Consider the following 18,120-nt stretch of genomic DNA (forward strand, 5'->3'; position numbering starts at 1 on the left):
CACAGTGAATATTTTTCTTGTGAGCATGTTGCAATTAGAAGTCAGCAGCAGAACTTGACATGCTCAAACATCAGATACCATGCTGGTGTCTCACCGCCTGGCTTGTTTTTCTGTGCTGCCAATGCATCAAAGTTGGTCTGACCTCCATCGTTAACAGTCTGATGCACTGAAGGTTGCTAATCTTATCTATGTAAACTTAAGCTGCAAGATGAATTTGAATGGAAGTAATTAACAATAATCTGGGATTCTTGTGACAGACACAGACAAAGGACAAACAAGAGCTTGGGTGGTCCCGTGTGGGGCCACGCGTTGGACTCAATGATCCTTATGAGTCCCTTCCTACACGGGCTGTTACATGATTCTGTGATTCCAGGTTTTGGTCGAAGACACATTCAAGAGAGATCTTCAGGAGGGATAGAATTACATAAGGGTAAAAATGTGGATGTGATTTATGATGTGGCTGGCACAGTTTAAGGCATATTAGAAGTACGTGCTCAAGTCCATTCCTGTTCAGAGTAGGATTTTGGCTTTAACAGCATCAAGGAAATAATTCAATTTAAGCATGTACCTTTACACTCTCCTAAATTTGGGTAGTTTTCTGAAGTGAGAAATATTAATTTAATGCATTATCTGGAGAGACACAAACATTTCTTACTGGGGTTTGTGCAGGCTTTGAAATCAGACAAAATAATTTACACTTATGAAACACAACAAACTGAAGTGTTCTATTAAAAGAAAACTGGAACAAAAAAATATCCTCAAGGCCTCCAAACATTCACACTCTGAGAGGCACATTTAAATGTTTTCTGCCAACATATTTCAAATTCTAATGGAAATACTTTGAGCTACTCTGACAAGCTTTATTGAGCTAAATTCATTTCATACAGAGCAGAGAAGAGCCATTGAAAATACTGTTTAGGTTTAAAAAATACTTTATAGGGTAGAGAATGTGGAACAAGGTAAGAAAGCTCAAACTGGAAGACATTTTATCAGGGGTTGCTTTTAGGCTGGTTGTGCAATAGAAACAGGGTAAGGAAGCTACTAGATACGGATTTTCTCTTTGGTATGCCAACCTGTCTATAAGACTGTCTATAGGAAGCACTGTCATTCAGAATACACCATTTCAGAGGTTAAATGTCCCAGATTTTTTTAAAATATCAAATCTTTAAAGTTTGAGCCAGAATAATTAACCTCTTTGGAAAACCCTGCTACTTGCTGTAAGATGGCACCCCAAGAACTCTTATCTTGAAGAAATACCTTCCCAGCCTAAGCTTCTGCAGGCTTGGACATGGGCTAAAGTCACCCATCCATCCAGGCATTCAGGAGCCTGGGCATTCAGGAGCCTGGGTTAGGAGGGACCAGCAGCTCAGCCAGGCTGGATAAGGAGATTGTGTTAGAGAGGGAGAGAGGAAAATGTGGACCTAAAATATGAATTTTGAGTCCTGTGCTAACATGGCAAGGCAAATATCACAACAGAAGTACGCTGCTGCCTGAGATTCTCATGCCCCACAACTGATAGGAAAGTTCACTTCTAGACCCTCTGCACTGCTATGCAGTATGTTTAGTTGTTTTAAGAGGTCTAGTGAGTGTAGCTCAAGAGATGCTGAGTATGCTTTGGGAGGACAGGCTACCCAGACATTTAACATCTAAACTGCAGGAAACAACTAATGTTGCAAGAAATGCAACATTTCTCTAAAAAGGTGACATGAAGACAGTAGAGCAGAAGCACAGACACTCAGGCTACCCTTCTGCAATGTATTAAGATCCAGCTCCAGGATGGAGACAAGAGTAAGCTCAGACTTTAAAAAAAAAAAATAAAAAATACAAAAAAATCAGCAAAACCAAATCATTTTTCCCTAATTTACTTCTTAAGTCTGTTGTGCCGGATTATTTTTAGGTCAAGATGAGGCTCACATAAGAAACAGCAAAAACCTACACAAACTCACTATTCAGTCAAGCTGCCTTCCATTTAACCTCTCCCCCAAATGAACAATAAAACTGTAATATAATGGTAAGTGTTGGCCAGCTTTAACACCCGGCACCACATTCGGTCCCAGTTCTATTGTGCAGTGAAGGCTGTTTTCCTTACTGATGTGCTCAAACCGTCTGCCATGAATTACTTTTTCATGGGGAATAAATACACACTTAAACAAGATTAAACGCAAATGTTCTTTAGTGGTGTCTAAAATAATATGAATGTTCTTTAGAACAGCAATAAACACACTTCATGATGCAAATAATTACACCCTACAGCCTTTATCTTTACATAAGCGGCCAGATTTTCACTCAGCTACTTCACTGTAAACCCAGTATAACTACACTGAATCAACATCTCTCTCCATAGACTTCAGGGATGCTGAAGTGTTACTAACCTCTTGATCTGCACTACCTCAGTGGCAAAGGCTTTGCAGACATGGGAAGTTCATGGATGAAAGTGCACGTGTTGGCAATGGAGGCACCACTGTCTATTAGCCTACTCCTTATTTCCCCATACAGTTTGAGGCAATTAAGTCAGATTGTGGCTCTGCACTCCTTAAGCACCTGTTATCAATTCTGATTCTCAGTTAGGACCACAAGACAGCTCCATAGAGGATAAAGCAAGGAAAAGAGAAGGAAAAAAGGAGAGAAGGACTGCATAAAAATTTATGATGGGTGAAGAAAAAAAGTGCACAATGGGCTTAGAGTCAAAGATTTGTCTCCTGGGAATTAAGAAGTACCACCTTGTTTAATCTTTCTGTAGGATGGGAAGGATTAGCTCATGTTCTGAACCCTTTCTGAGAAGTTAAAATTAGCTTAAATTTCTCATTCATCTGTAAACTTGAGGTATCAGTTTTAAATATTTTCTTCCTATTTGCTCTCATTTTTGCATCTTGAAAGCAAGCATTCTGCTCTTACCAGGACTTGTGAGGGCTCCCAGAGCACCAGTCGTTGTGGAGAGAGGATTTGCATTGGTGGTAGTAGCTGAGGTTTGGGCGGCGGCTGCTGCAGCTGCTAAAGTTGCCAAATTCTGTAATTGTAAAGCGTTCATGCCTGTGTGGAGAAGCAATAGAGTTAATTAAAAGGTGCCATAAAAAACAACAGCAACAAAACCCAAAAAAACCAATAAACTATTTTCAATGGGTGTATCTTGCCATGAGATTCAGTTTCCTTTACTCCCAAGACACTTACAATCTGGGAGCCACTTAAAGCCCCCAGATAGCATCTCTCACCTTTCTGCCTTCATAGTCAGAGAATATGGCAATGGCACCAGCCTACGGTTAGGAAAATTAAATCTGGTTGGTGTCACTTCGATAAGGGAAGAGTGGAATTAGAAGTCATTTAAACTCTGTGTGAATCCCAGGAGCAATACTATTCCCTGACACAACAGGGGGTGTAATGAAGATAACTTAACATTTAAAACAGATTCAATATAGGGTCATATAATTAGGATGAATATAATTTGTTTCCCGTGTCCCATCTGAATGTATCTACTAAGACTGCACTGTGCAGTAGCCAATAGTTGTACTGATTTTCCTTTGGATAGTTCATTTCTAAAACCAGGTATGTATTAAGAGCATCAAATTAGTATCAGACTGATCAAAGCACCATCACTGAAGCGGAGACTTTCAGACCATAAGCTCTACATTGTGATAACGAGAGTACTCAGTCAGCTGTTACTTCATTATTTCAGAAGATATGGGGGAGGTACACCTGCATTTCAATGAAGATCCTCAAGGAACGCATTCGTTTAAACAGCAAAGGATTTAACTTAGATGGCGAGTTAAAAAGGAGAAACAATAAATACAAATTATGTGAAATGGAAAAAAAGATGAACAAGGAACAGCAAATGGCATTCATTTGACTTAGAGCAATTGGGAGTCTCTTCTCAGAATCCTACGGATAAGATGCAACTGTCCAAAGGAGTGATCACAAGGCAGCATATTGGCATGGAAGAGATTTTTTGGATGGCAGTGTGTGTTTACCAAGTTGGTTTGGACATGAGAGATCTCCACATGTTTGAGCCCTTGGTAGAACTGAAAAAGCAGACACAGACCATAACATAGACCATAAACCATAATACTAGTTATATGATGCTTATATGAAGAGTAATACTTTCTTTTAGATCAAATGACAGAGCTGAGAAGACTACCTGAGTCTTGGGGAACATTCAGAGAAGAGCTCAAGTGCCTGAACACTCATTCTTTTCTTTTCTTTTCCTTTTTTTTGAACGTTAGCTTGTCTAACAAGAGAGAGATATTACTTCTTTGTGCACACTTTGTTTCTCATACCAGGTGAACCTCATATCAGCTTGGAGAAGAAGAAGAAAAAAAGGAGTTCAAACCTAAAGCTTTGTAAGCACGTTTGAGAAGGAAAAAACGAAACAGAGAGGCATTTTTTTTTTTTGTGAATTTGGTCCTCAGGTACCTTTTACTTTCCTCTTTTATAAGAAATATAAGTTATACAGCCTAAAATGTCCAGCAGACATTGTTCATCTTCACAGAGCCCCTTTTTCATGCCACACTATAATGGACATTTGATAAAGCAGTGGGCTGGCTCTTCGACATGGCAGCATGGATTTCTATCACCCGCTGGTAAGTAATTCATCAGTAGGATCAGTCATAATCAGCTTATTTTTCTTCTGTGGTGAGGTTTCCACTTCCAATTTTTAAACAGCACATACAGCAGGATTAAATAATAGTGAGCAAATCACACAGAACAGTACAGGAGCTTCCTCAAACCAAATTCCACGTTTCTGGAAAATGTGGGAACCTTTCTCTAAACATCAGTATGGACATAAATAGATTCATAAGCAATTTAATACTGCTTTCTTTTTTGCATTTCATATACAGGGCTTTGTGTATGCATGCAAAGCTGAAGAAGGCTGTAGCAGCAAAGAGTGTGAGCACAGAAGGATGGGAGCTGGAAGGCAATGTACATACATTGTACAGCTCTCAAGGAAGTGGCAAAACAAGGTCAACAGAACAAACAACAGCTCTCTTGGGCCCTGCGTGTCACTGTCGTGCCTGTGTGGATGCAAAACTAATACCAGCACTGCATCATCATGAAAAGCATTATTTTATAGTGGGACACTTCCTGTGCAAGGACAAGAGGGATCCATCAAATTAAAGAAAGAGTTTCTATGCCAAAAGGAGATGAATAAACAAGTGAGGCAGTGACGGAGTTGTTTCTCCACCCAGTCTGTTTGAGCGCGGAGGTGACTAAAAGATACTGGCCACCAACCAGCTCTGCAGATGTTATGGGGTGTCAGCTATAGTGCCTTTAGGAAAAAATGCAACCAACCTGCCTGCTGCTGTCATGAGAAGGAGCCCAAAGAGCCCCACTGCACTGAGTGCCCTGGAGTGGCTGTCAGCAGTGGCTCAGAGCACATGCAGTCCCCCAGCACGCCCTATAGCTGCTTGTGTCAGCTATTTATCATTTAATGCACAAACTCTTTAGGATCCATTTTGCTCCAACTTTCAAAAAAAATAACTCTTGTCATCACAGTTTTATGTTCCCTAGGCAGTTTATCGTCTCTCCCTTCATTGGCTTTGCCCATCAACTTGACAAGCGCGTCAATATCCCACTTGCTAAGACAAAATTGGAGAAGGGAAACCAAATACTCTCAAGTTCCAAATCCAAAATGTACTTTCCTTTCAAATGGGGATTTTGATTCAATTGAACTTCAGTCAAGGTATAGTTCTGTGGGACTAATCTGTTCGGTCATTCTCTCCTTTTTCACATACTGTCTTCGCACATTTCACATCCTGCAACTTTTTTAAAACAGTCCCAAATCCCACAATGGAGCTGGACTGAAAATGAGAAAATCGCTCTCATTTGAAAGTGCTGCTCACTCAGCAAATGCACCTCTCTCTCAAGAAATGCAAATTGCTTAACGCTGAAGAGCAGCCTCACAGGCAGAGTTACACATGAAAAATGGAAGTCCCTCTGTAGGGGAAAAACATTTCTGGGCAAGGAATAAGTCTTGATCTTCATGATAGAGACAATGTTGGGAATTAAAGTGAAATGATAAAAAAAACCAAAACCACAACAGAATCACAATACAGTTTGATTCTATTTTTAATAACATGTATTTACCAATGTGCTATTAGCTTGGCAAATAAATTGCAAGGAAATTCAACTTTCATTTTGCTATTTGGCAGATTAAAAAATACAATTAAATTATGTACAAAACAGATGCAAGGTATGCCTTGCTTGAAACTTAAGATTTTTAAAAAAATTATTTATAAGGATAGGGGCATGAAAATTTAATTTAATGTTCACCTTAGGTAATTTTGTGTCTTATTGTTCACAGCAATTACCATAAATCTACATATCAATAAGCAAGAACAGATGTCAGTTGTTACAAGTGCTTGCCAATCAGGCCTGTTAAAAAGTGACAGATGGATGGTGATAGAACATTCTCATAAGGCCTATTAGCACATTCGCAGGAAATTTTTGTAGTGCTGCACAGTCACAGATGCAGTTCTGTGAAAACACGGGGAAATTTGAGAGCATGAGATTTATATTCTACAACTCCTTGCTCTGCCTCCGACACAAACTTTCATACAATGAGGCAATTTGCCTCGTTTCAGTCACCACAGCTTTTCTCCTGTGATATCTGTAAATTTGAAATTATTGGGTTATTTGTAGAGGAGGCAGCAGAATCACAAACCATTCCTGAAGTCTTCTGAGATCTCTTCAGATCTGGGTTTCCAAATATCATAGTAAAATTATATTAGGAAATAGCTTAATTTGCTTGCTGAACAAATGCTGATAAAGCACTGACCACATTTTAGTGACAAGATATGCACAGAGAATTTCAAAATCGGTGGTGATAATCAGAGTTGCATCTGAATCACTCCTAAGCAGTTTCCAATAGCTTGACCTCTGCTGTTGCCTATCTTTCTTTGGAAATTGTATCTATCCCAATTATAAGGATTTATTCTTTTTGAGTTACATTCTGACTGCAGCTTAAAAACTGTGGATTAAGGTAAAATACCTTAATCATTTCTAGGCCAAAAAGCATCCATTTCCTGGCACTGATACCAGCCATTCTGGATGCTTATGTTATGGGGGAAAGTCTTTTCAGGCTGAGTCTGAAAGTGCAGTGTTACTCTAGCAATACTTAAAGAATTGAAAGGGACAGGAGACTGTTACCGCCATTAAATCATACGTACGGTGTGCCTACCTTTAGAAAAGCTGCTTATCTCAGAAGTGCTTAAGGTATCCTGACTACTTACTGTTTGAGTTAGGAAAGCCCCTAAAACAACTTTTAAGTCCATATTGGATTCTACCCTGGTAATCACGTTATTTAAGAATACATGCTTAAATCCAACCGAAAGTTAGAACCATCGGTTGACTTGCACAGGATTTCAGCCCATTTCCAAGTTACACAATCTCTTAACGCATTCCTGGCATGAAATGTGCTTTTTTCAACTGAAAATTTCCCAGTCTTAGTTGGAGAGATCCATCTGATCTAACTTCACGAGAATTAAAATTACCCAGGCTTTTTTTACAGTCAAGGGAGAGAGTATGAATTCATTGAATTAAAGTAGGTAAGACTAACATGGTAAAATGACTTGCTGCCTAGGAATGAATCCTCTCCACTGACATTATAGGGAGTCTGGATGCCCAATTTCCAAGCTGCTGCAGGTCAGTGAGATGACTTCCAATCTCAGAGAGGCCAAGGGAATCAAAAGCCTCTCTCCCTCCTTCTGTTGTTTCTTGAAAGCCCAGCCAGATTTACAGATCTTGCATCCAGACTTGGCCAAACTCCACATCACACACTTTCGCCATCTGAATAAGCACATCTTGTAAGCTGCGGAGCCTTGGTTTTCCTCTCCAGGTGCTTTTCCTTCTCCCATGAACAGGAGCTACGCGTGGATTGGCAAGAGCCACACTTCCTTCAAAATCTGGTTCTCCAAGAATGCTAAATCAAATTGTTTAATTTCTTATCTCCAAAAAAATGCAAATTGTAGGGGTTAAATTAAGGACTTTCAATGGAATTAGTGTTACAAAAGCTCAATGCTTTTAGTCCCTGAGGTCAACATTTTCAAAACTAGTAGTTATCTTTAAGAAACAGCTATCTCCCTTGAGCTGGAAAGAGTTTCTCACTGACCTTTACTTTTAATATGATATCCTCCCCTAAAGAGGTCATAGCAGGAAAAGTCCTCCTTCAGTATGGCTCTGCTGGAATGAAGCCACAAACGAGTCAGAGGATATAAAGGATCCTTGGGCCAATGCAAAAGTATAGAGCTTTTGTGCAGATGGCCCTTGGCTTCCAACTGGTCCCTCCAGATCCACTGAGCCAATACAACAATTAGAGGGAAATATTCAGAAAGCAGAATCTCGCAGAGTTTCTCTCACCCATCTGCTCCTACAGACTCTGCAACAGGAGGAAATCTGGCTTGGGTTGCAAAAGAAGGGTGAAATGAATTGAAAAGGGCTCAGAATGGGCCAGAAGTTCATCCCAAAATGCAACAAAACTGTGAGAGTGTTTGCAATGCACTTGAAACAAAAGAACATACATTGAGAAAGCATAAAAAGCCCCAGCTGTAGAGGATTTAGGTGTCTGAAAAGCCAAAAGCATGGATTCTTCTCCTGCGTGACTTCAGAAAGCAAAACACACTGGCTGTCTACTGAAATTAAGAGAATTCCTTTGTGTTTTTAATGAGCTCCACACATATTTATGTGCTCTGAATGGTCATATACAGGTGAAATATTTCTGCATGAGAAAATGTTTACTCCAGCCACAGCATTAATAGATGATAGAAAATCTTCATAGATAATATAATTTGGAGGCATTCAAATTTTCTGCAGTAATCCAGTAGAATATAAAAACCTCTGTGTTTACACTGTCTGTATAGTACTTCCCAGGTTCTTCTTACACAGGCAGGTTCACTTAAAAAACTGCTGGTTTTCTGATGCAATTCAATGCCAGCCAAATTCAATACAAACATTCAAGCGACATCCATCACCTTTGAACTATACCTTCCATGCAATCTGTATATATTTGAAGAAGGAATCTTTTTTTCCCTTCTTGAAAGCTTGCTAGTGCTTATTGCAGCTTGCATTGTCTTTCTAAAATAAGACAATCAAATAATACAATGAAATTCATCCACATTATTAGCCTTCCCCAAAGACAAAGCAAAGGCTAGACATTGAAGCTTGCGAGGTATGTGAGGGAAAACAGTCTTTAAATTAGCATTAGCAGATATTGTAGGAGGGAAGAAAAGCAAGGAAGTACTCACTATAAAATATACACTCAGTGATGGTACGTGCCTACATGTTTTACAAAGAGTGATAAAGCAGAGTTTGGCAAGGTAGGGCTAGCTCCTGTAATCAAGACTGAGGGATTATTATAATAGCCAAGGCAGCACTGCCAACTCTCCCAATTTTTATTTTTATTTTTATTTTTTTTAAACCAGTCTTGACATATTACACTATTTTCTTTGGTTTGGCTCCTGAAATAAAATGATTTCATGAAAATCTCATTTTTCAATAAAAATGAGAACATCTAAGCTGGGGAATTGAGTGTGGAACCTTAAGGCTTGGAAAGCTAAATGGCAACCTACTGCTTGTTGCCTTTCAAATTCAAATATCAAAAATTTTAGTGAGGCCAGTATCATGATTTACTTGGACATCACAAATAATTTATGAACACAGGGTAAAGGAAACACAGAACACACAGTGGTGCCAGTGGGCTGCTACAGCAAGAACAGGATTCACTTTTGGAGCTGATTTGTTTGTTTAATGTTTGTATGCTAGTGAGTTCTTGAGACAAATCCTCATTTTTCTTTGGATCAGCTCCCTGTCTTTTAAACAAGCTCCAGTTGCCTTCAACTAAAAATGCCTATGCAAATATCCCCTCCAATAAAACCAAAGATATAAACCATAAAAGCATAAAAATTAATTTAACTACTTTGAGGCTCTGCTTGCAAAGAAAATTGCTTGTATTTAAGAAATACTATTCCTAAGGAAATATTTCTTTACATGTATATTTATATACATGTATAGAGTGTGTGCTATGTACCTTCTGGGTAGCTCAGAGACGACATGAGCTTTAGCAGTACAAGTTAATACTTCCAGATCTGGAGGTCATTAATTTTGGATGAGGGGGCATCTACAATAAGCATCCCACCTTAGCAAACTGTGACTTCGTCAGGACTTCTGCGCTCAAGAGGCACTAAAGCCCTGACATATAAGTAAGAGTGAGAATTTCACAGCTTCTGTGGCTTTTGATCAAACTTTTAGTGCCTGGATTGAGTGGTAAGCACACTCACTGACTTCAAAGACAAAACTCTGACCTCTCAAACGCACTGCACGTGCTTGAATAAATTCTGGCATGCAGAACTACTCAAGCATGCAGATTCTGTCTTTACTTATCCTGAGGAATGCCTAACCCTCACTATTAAATTCAGCACAAGAACCAGAACAAACATTTGACTGTAAGCACATTTTTTAGCTCAAAGAACATGCAAGCATCAATAACCTATCGTCTTAGCATCTTACTCAGTCATGTGTAGACTTTAGTCTTCAACTTGAAATATTCTATTAATAAGCAAGCCATACACAATGTGAAAAATACATATTGGATTCATTTTTTTGCAAAATGAATGCAAATAGCTTAAGTTAAAAAACTCTGGGCCTTTATGCTGCTTTGTGGGCTGTGAGAACAAACATTAAAGAATAGCAGCAGGTGAGACCTTGCTGGAGACACTGGAGCATTTTCTATTCCTTCTATAAAACATACCATGTGAGTCTTTAGTACTGAGCGCATAGCATAACATAGCACCAAAGATAAATTCCTGGATAATTTCTGATTTCCAAGGAGAGGACATGAACTCTTGGTCCTAACAGTGAAATAACATTTAGTCTTTTGTGCTCATCAGTGGAGCTTAGCTTGGAGAGAAAATTTAATGTCACTAATTTGACCTTCAGCAATAAGGTTTAAGAGTTACATGTTTTGGGGAAAGAAAGAAGTAAATTTAGAGCAGTTTTTATAATGAATTTAAGTTAAAACTGTTTTCCAGGAGAGGCAGTCAGTCATTAAATCATCCCATATCTAAGCACATTAGCATCTAATTTTTAGTCGAGAAGGTACATCCCTCAAGTAAAAGTGATATGCCTCTACAATGTATTAGCCTCAAGACCATCTGACTTTCAGAGAATAAATCCTGGTTTGAGAGCCCATTCTAAAGTTACTTGACAAAAATTTCTAGCTTTGACACAGTTGTTTGAGATAAAGCTGAATCTACACTACCTGGGAGAAAAAGGCAACAGAAAACTTCCAAGATGCACATAATGTAATAGAGATTGCATTATTTTTCTTCAGTGTCTCAATTCTTTCATTTCGCAGTCTTAACCAAATATGAAAACATTAAACACAATCTCTGAGCTCAAAGCCACTTCCAAAACTGCCAAGCATAAAACTGTTACTGAATTGCTCTCTTCTGTTTATCATATTAAGATACATTTTTAGATGAAAAAAAAAATGCTAGATTGCAAGTGTAACATAATAGAACCAGCAAGCACTGCCAGCAGGTCTGAGGAAGAGAGAATAATTCAGAGATATTGTCATCTGTAGGCCAATTTATATTGTCAGACAGCAGGTTCGCATTAGTCTCTGATGTCACTGCAATAATGGCATAATGTAACAATTGAGCAAAGAATACCTGTGGGGTACAGCAATGCTGTGTGGTAGATCTGTACTTGTTAAAGTATTTCAGGATTCATTCAAAGCCGAATCAGAAGAAGCAAAAGACGAGGATTAGAAGAAGAGTGAGAAAATGATGCTCAGAAAGACTTGTGAATATTTTACTCTTTGTTTCGTAATGATGAAGCAAGCACAATGTTGTATGCTATTGATTCAGTGGGTTCATGATTAAAACAAACTAATGCAGCAATTTGGGGTTTTGTGCTTCCCTTTTTTTTTTTTTTTCCTTCTAACAAGAAAAAAAAAAGCTTTTTAACAGTCTCTCGCGGCGGGCATAATGTGCATCTGTGCTCTGATTTACTGCACATGCTGCCTTCTCCAGCATCATGTTAAGTTAGGGTATCAGCATGGTAGGTCACACAGTGGGAGCGACCTTTTGCTAATCACTACACATCAGTTACTACTGGCACGCAGCTCATTACTAAGAAGCCCTCCAACGAGCTGGCTTTCAAATATGCCCAGACTTTGATTTTTTTTCCTCTTTTATTTCTTTCTCTTTTTCTTTTTTTTTCTTTTTTTTTTTTTTTCCCCTCAGACAAAGATTATACTTTTACATAAAAGCTTCTGTTGTGTAATTTTGTCAACTAGGGTTCCAAAGTCAAAAAGGCACCCAGTTAATTTTCCATCATTATAAAAGGAGCCTGAAAATCCACACTGAAGGTAGGCCTGTAATCTTGGGTTTCATTAAAAAGGTCAGAACATTTTTACTCACCACCTATTATTAAAATGTTTGAGGACTGCCATTAATTTGATTTTTCAGGACACAGAAATCTCGCTGGAAATGAGAACGTAATCCTGCTGTTGCTTTACTGACACTTTTCATAGGGAAGGATACAGCTGCAGGGACCAAGAGCTCTCCTGCAATTTACAATTGGTTACTTTGGACAAATGGCAGGTGACTAATGCAAGACAAACTGTTTGCTCAACCTGGGAGCTCTGGGTTTAATTTCAGTTTTTGAAAGAGGGGAGAAGCTGTTTCTATTGACGTTGAACCGTGAGCTGTCCCCTGCCGGTACATCTGCCACGTTTAATACAGAACAGCCCCCTGCCCGACAGCGTGATTATTAGAGATGCAGAATTTGATAGCTAAAGAATACAAAACATAGCTGGAATAGAATGAAATGGTTTTCAACTTACCGGCCATTTGCTGAATGCCGCTGAAGGCACCCAAGTTACTGGAGGAAGTTGCTTGCTGCAGAAGCTGCAAATTAACAACACAAAACAGCAATCTATCTGACATTAGTGTAACAAATGAAGATAAAACTAAAACGAGCGATCATTTCGCATTTGAGTATTTATGCTTTTCTTTACATTTATGCAGTCTCTTGCTTCTGTCTATTGTTGGAATGAACATCCCTAGAGTCAATGCTGTAAATCCATATTAATGTCTAATCTCTATTAAGAAACACAGAGGCACAAGGGAAACTCAATAACATCGCTGCTTTAAAACAATTAATCAATTTATTCTTTTTAACAACCAGGTGTTAAATCTATTTAAACCAACATAGCGTGACTAATTACAACCCTCTGTAGTCTAGTAGTTACTATAACTCATCTCTGTCAATCACGGTCCATTCTCCACCACCCTCTTGAATTCAGTTTTTTCTTTATTACCTATATGAATCAAGCACACAGATACTCATTAGACTGGTATTTGTATACAGCAATTTAGCCCACCTCAGTATTAATTAGCCTACCTCAATACTGATATATATATTTAATTGCCAGGTAAATTGCTGTTTATCATTATATCACTATACCAACACATTGTATGCATACAAATTATGCACTTATGAGTATACAGTACACATATGGACGCATCTATTTGTCTAGTTCAGAACCATCAGGAAAGCTGCCCAACCTGTACACTCAGCTCCAAAGCCATAAGAAGCAGAAAACCCTTCCAGCCATGCTGCAAGGTAGACTTGGCAATCCAAGACCTAAGACACACAGCTGTGTATTTCAGCTTTCTCCATCAGGGGCAGCAGCTAGCACTTGTTTTTCCTCTTACATATAGATCAAAGAAAATATCATTTTAAATTTATGAGAGACAAATTGCTTTCCTCTGCCACCTTCCCTTCTGTAAAAGATAGTATGAATCACGTGTGTTTAGCATTGATGGGACCATGCATTAAAGTAAAAGTAATTTCCAGATGAAAATATGTAAAATTAGAGCACTGAACCACAACATCCTAGTTTAGAAGCTGCACCATACAGATACGGACTGTACAGTGTTGTGTTCAGATACCTATCTGTCTTCCCCTAAGGAATAACTTAAATTTTATTCCTGCAACGAATAACAGAATGTAATGTTCAAAAGAACAATAAAACTAATGGAGTAAAATTTTATTTTGGAGCACGAGTAAACTTTAAATGCTTCTTGCCTTGGACAGCAGCAATGCACTGAAATGTTTATTCAAGTTTTATTCTTTGCTATTTATTTTTAAATCATGCAATAAACATGCAAAGTTTTTTTTAATGTAGAAGTAGACATACTATATGTCCTGCAGAATTTACTATTCCATTGAAGGAAGTTTACTGTTGCTAATTTTCATGGGTCTAAAATAAATACAGCATGCTATAGGTGCACCACCTCTGATTTGAACTTACAGCTAGATACTGTGGTGTGAGTCCTCCAAGACCCGTGAGGTTTCCCCAAGTGGCAGTATTGAGCTGTTGCATCTGCTGTGCCAACTGCTGCTGCAAACGCCGCTGCTCTTTGTCCTTTTGGGTATCAGCAAACTTCACCACGATTGGCGAAGAGCAGCCCTGTGGTTAGACAGATCGGGAAAAAGAAGTGTTAAATCACACTAAGCCAACCCTGAACCATGAGCTTAGGGCCATTGGCAATGGCACAACCTGATAGCTTTCCTTTCTTTGTGACTGATGTGTAGGACCACGAGGACTAAGATTTTCAGCTTCTCAGGAAAAGAGGCTGTAGAGAAATTATCAATTCCCTATTTCTTTTTATAAAGCACCTTTCCTCAGGCTCTCTTTTCCTTCCAGCTATCAAAACTGCTGCCAGAGACAGCAAGTGTACCAGTCCTCTTTAATTAAGCTTCACAGCTGATGAGATGGACATGTTGCTTTGTCTGCAGTCTGTTTTCAAGGCATCGCCAAAGGGAGAGGTGTCCAACCTCCCTGCTGCCAATGACCACACAGCCAACACAGCCCTGCCACACAGGCTCCCTGTGCTTGGTGCAGCTGTCTTGTCTATCCTAAATAAATAGGCCTGAGAGCACCAGATTTACTGCAACACTCATCAGCAATGGGTCACTGGTTCCTTCCATATCAAGAACCTTGGATGAACACCAAGGGCCATGCTATGAGAACAACTCACCCACTTGCAGCTTGCTCCTGGGCACACTTTGTGTTGAGCACCCTTGAGGTGTGAACAAAAGACAGGATGTGGACCAAAACTGACTACTTCTGGTGGGAGCAGCCCATTCCTGATTCACACCACTCTTACAGGTTTTATTCTATTTTCCTATTGTTTCAATGAGCCTCTTGTTATATGATATGGGAAAGCTGCAAGACCCCATAGGACACAGACAGTAGGAAAGAATTCAAGATCCAGTCTGCAGCCTGCTCCTCACCCATCTCAGGGATCCTTGAGAAGCTGTGGACTGGGTGGGCTGTTGAGGGACTAAGAATTTCCCTTGGACATCAGTTTGGATATTCCTGGGCGAAGTCACTGAGAGAACAAGAAGTGAATATGAAAAATGTCCCTGTTGCTCTCACCCTATTTTTTTTATCCCCACTATCAAATGTTTTCATATTTTAACCTTTTTAGGCTTCATTTTTTCAAATCAAGAGAACAAACTATGTACTGCAGTGATTCAGTTCTTAATTCAGGCATTTTGTGAGTCATGGTAGCTGCCAATCCATTCCTTACTGTTTTCCAACTACAGGAACCAATGAATAACTTCCCTCTACCTGCCATGCATTATTATACTAATTTTGTGCCTAACTTCAATTTGAACATAATGGTAGGAGTGAAAGATGACTCAAGTCCAAAAAAGAGAGCCAACATGTGCAGTGTGGGATGGGGAGGCTGGTTATACTTAGCCTAACTGTTCTCATGACTGCTCTCACAACATTGTGAACATCTTTAGCGAAGTTTATTTCCTCTACAATCTACAGAGAACAGTTGAGTACCTTCTCTCTGAAGAACCTCACACCAGGACAAATGCTAAGAACATTCAAAATCAACAGACAAAATGATGAAATAAACCGCAATAATAATATCTCTTGTATGAAGATCTCCCATCAATACTTTTCCTTTAGAATTATCTTAGAAAATCATCACTTGTGATTTATTATTCCACCTCCAATTCCTTCCCTGTGTGTTTCATTGTAAAACTGTCTTTCAGTGTTTCAGCAAGAAAAAAGGAGATATGTACCACTCTAGCAATCAAATAAAGATTATGAAAGAGTCAGCTTGTTACAAAATTACATCTCTTCAGAGATTTTTATACTAGTATTAAAGACAAGGTCCTTTAATAAAAAAAAAAAAAGGAGCTGGGGGTGGGAGGGTGTGAAAGAAATTTTTCTGCTTCAACTAATAAAAAAGCAAGCTGTACTGTATTCAATATGAGCTTTGGTAGCATTGGGCTAATCAAAACCAGAACTTACTGACTGCTACCTAGATGTATAGGAGAATCAAATCTACTTCCAAAGAAACCAGAACTGAATTTTAAAGGAAGAAATATTCTATGGCTATTTCAGTTCTCAGTTCAGCAGCTCAGCACTCGACACTACAGCTGACATATTTATGAATGCTTAAATGTCAGTAAATTGTATAAAAACAATATCTCTGCAATTTATGAGTCTATAATTCATTTTTTCACTGTCTGCTCTATATTTCATCACTTCATCATTTTCAAGAGAGTAAACATTCTGAAGACTGAAATTATATGTAGCAAGTGGCTCTATATGAGAAAAGGGTTGTTATTGTTGCATCAAATTTACTCCATGATAACAAATTAGTGTCTTCTACTGGTACTGCATTTCAATGCCTTAAACAAACAAACAAAACCCCCGGAAATGAGATAGAAGAATAGAAACTCAGAGCAGCAGTTATGTACTGAAGATCAGTTGATTTAACCAGGTCAGAAAGTCAGATGCAAAAAGTAGTAAAAGAACTCATTATTTTAAGAGATATATTCCTCTGGATATTAACATCCCTACTGTTCTTTCTTTACCCACTTTGAAAATACATGTTGGTAAATAATGTGTGACAAGGAAGCAAAAATAATGAAATCAGAAAAAAAATCTGCAGTAATTGAGTTGATGTGACTGTGTAATACATATTCTCCCCAAAGCCCATCTATTTTTTTGCATTCAGTGTGAAACAAATGCATCCAAGGATCACTGTTTCAGGCTGAGAGGCCAAGATTTAACGCTAGGTAATGTCAGTTAGCTTTCTAGTAGAAGAGCATTGGCTTGCATCACACACACAAGGTGCATCTCCCTTTCTCATTCAGTGGCTCAGCATTTGCACCCCATTCTAGTGCAATTTTACTCCTGACAGCTGGTGCTGCCTTCGTATTTTTCTTTTTGTTGGCAATACAGTGTACAGACTCTGTTCAGCCCATCACCTCTGGAGTTGGAGGGTGTACTGCTTCTCTCCAGGAAGGGACTCCAGCCTAAGCTCAACTGGCACAAAGACCCAGATGTTCAAAGTGCAAAATACTTGGAACTGCCTTGCCTTGCCAGTTTGGGGTTCTCATTGATGATAACTCTAAAGATATTGAGATCAAAGTCTAATTATTCTATAGAACTGAAGTAAGCAGGAGCATTATAACAAAATGCAGCCTCAGTTGGAGCACTGCAATTAACAGAAGAATGGATGAATTTGTCTGGGATGTATGTCTTTAATGTTACCATCTTCTGAGGTAGACCTGTGTAAAATTCATCTTGCTAGACAGAAAAATACATTAAAACATATGGAAAAATATAGGTAAAACACAATATTACCAATAAACATTTTCTTTTTACATGGAATCAAACCCAGCAAAATATATAGATCTGAATTAGTGGAGCAGTGCATGGCAGACAAATTACTGTGAGTATTATTTCAAAAACTCAAAGTGGCAGTTTTTCCACAATATACTGTCAGACTGCATATATCATAGGTTTTCTAGTAAAAATAATTTCAAATATTCTTGTCTCATTGGAAGATTCTCATCTAAAACTACATACTTAGGGTTTAAAAATGCATTGCACTGAAAAGAAAAACACATCAATTATAAAATAAGCTCAACCAAATTCAAACGTGATGCTTGGAGAGACAATAGCTTTGCAATGCCAGTATCGTTACTTGTAGTACACAGGAAACAGTTAGTGACATTTTCATGCACTGCCTTCTTTTTCCTTTGCCTTCTTGTCCTCTCTCCACTCTCCCACCCCTGCTCTTCCCCCCC

General features: G+C 38.7%; 1 protein-coding gene across 18 annotated transcripts in view; it reads right to left on the minus strand.

Annotated features, from left to right (window-relative positions):
- Window positions 1-18,120, minus strand: part of CELF2 (CUGBP Elav-like family member 2) — a 555,355-nt gene that overhangs the window by 39,455 nt on the left and 497,780 nt on the right. For all 18 annotated transcript variants that reach the window (XM_052681218.1, XM_052681213.1, XM_052681212.1 and 15 more), the window contains 3 exons: window positions 14,306-14,464; window positions 12,833-12,896; window positions 2,896-3,030 (listed from right to left, as the gene is read on the minus strand). In XM_052681218.1, coding sequence (XP_052537178.1) covers window positions 2,896-3,030; window positions 12,833-12,896; window positions 14,306-14,464 — 358 coding nt within the window. The remainder of the gene's footprint in view (window positions 1-2,895; window positions 3,031-12,832; window positions 12,897-14,305; window positions 14,465-18,120) is intronic.

Source organism: Tympanuchus pallidicinctus, unplaced genomic scaffold (assembly GCF_026119805.1).
Source record: "Tympanuchus pallidicinctus isolate F22 unplaced genomic scaffold, pur_lepc_1.0 scaffold19, whole genome shotgun sequence".
NCBI classification, from domain to species: Eukaryota; Metazoa; Chordata; class Aves; order Galliformes; family Phasianidae; genus Tympanuchus; species Tympanuchus pallidicinctus.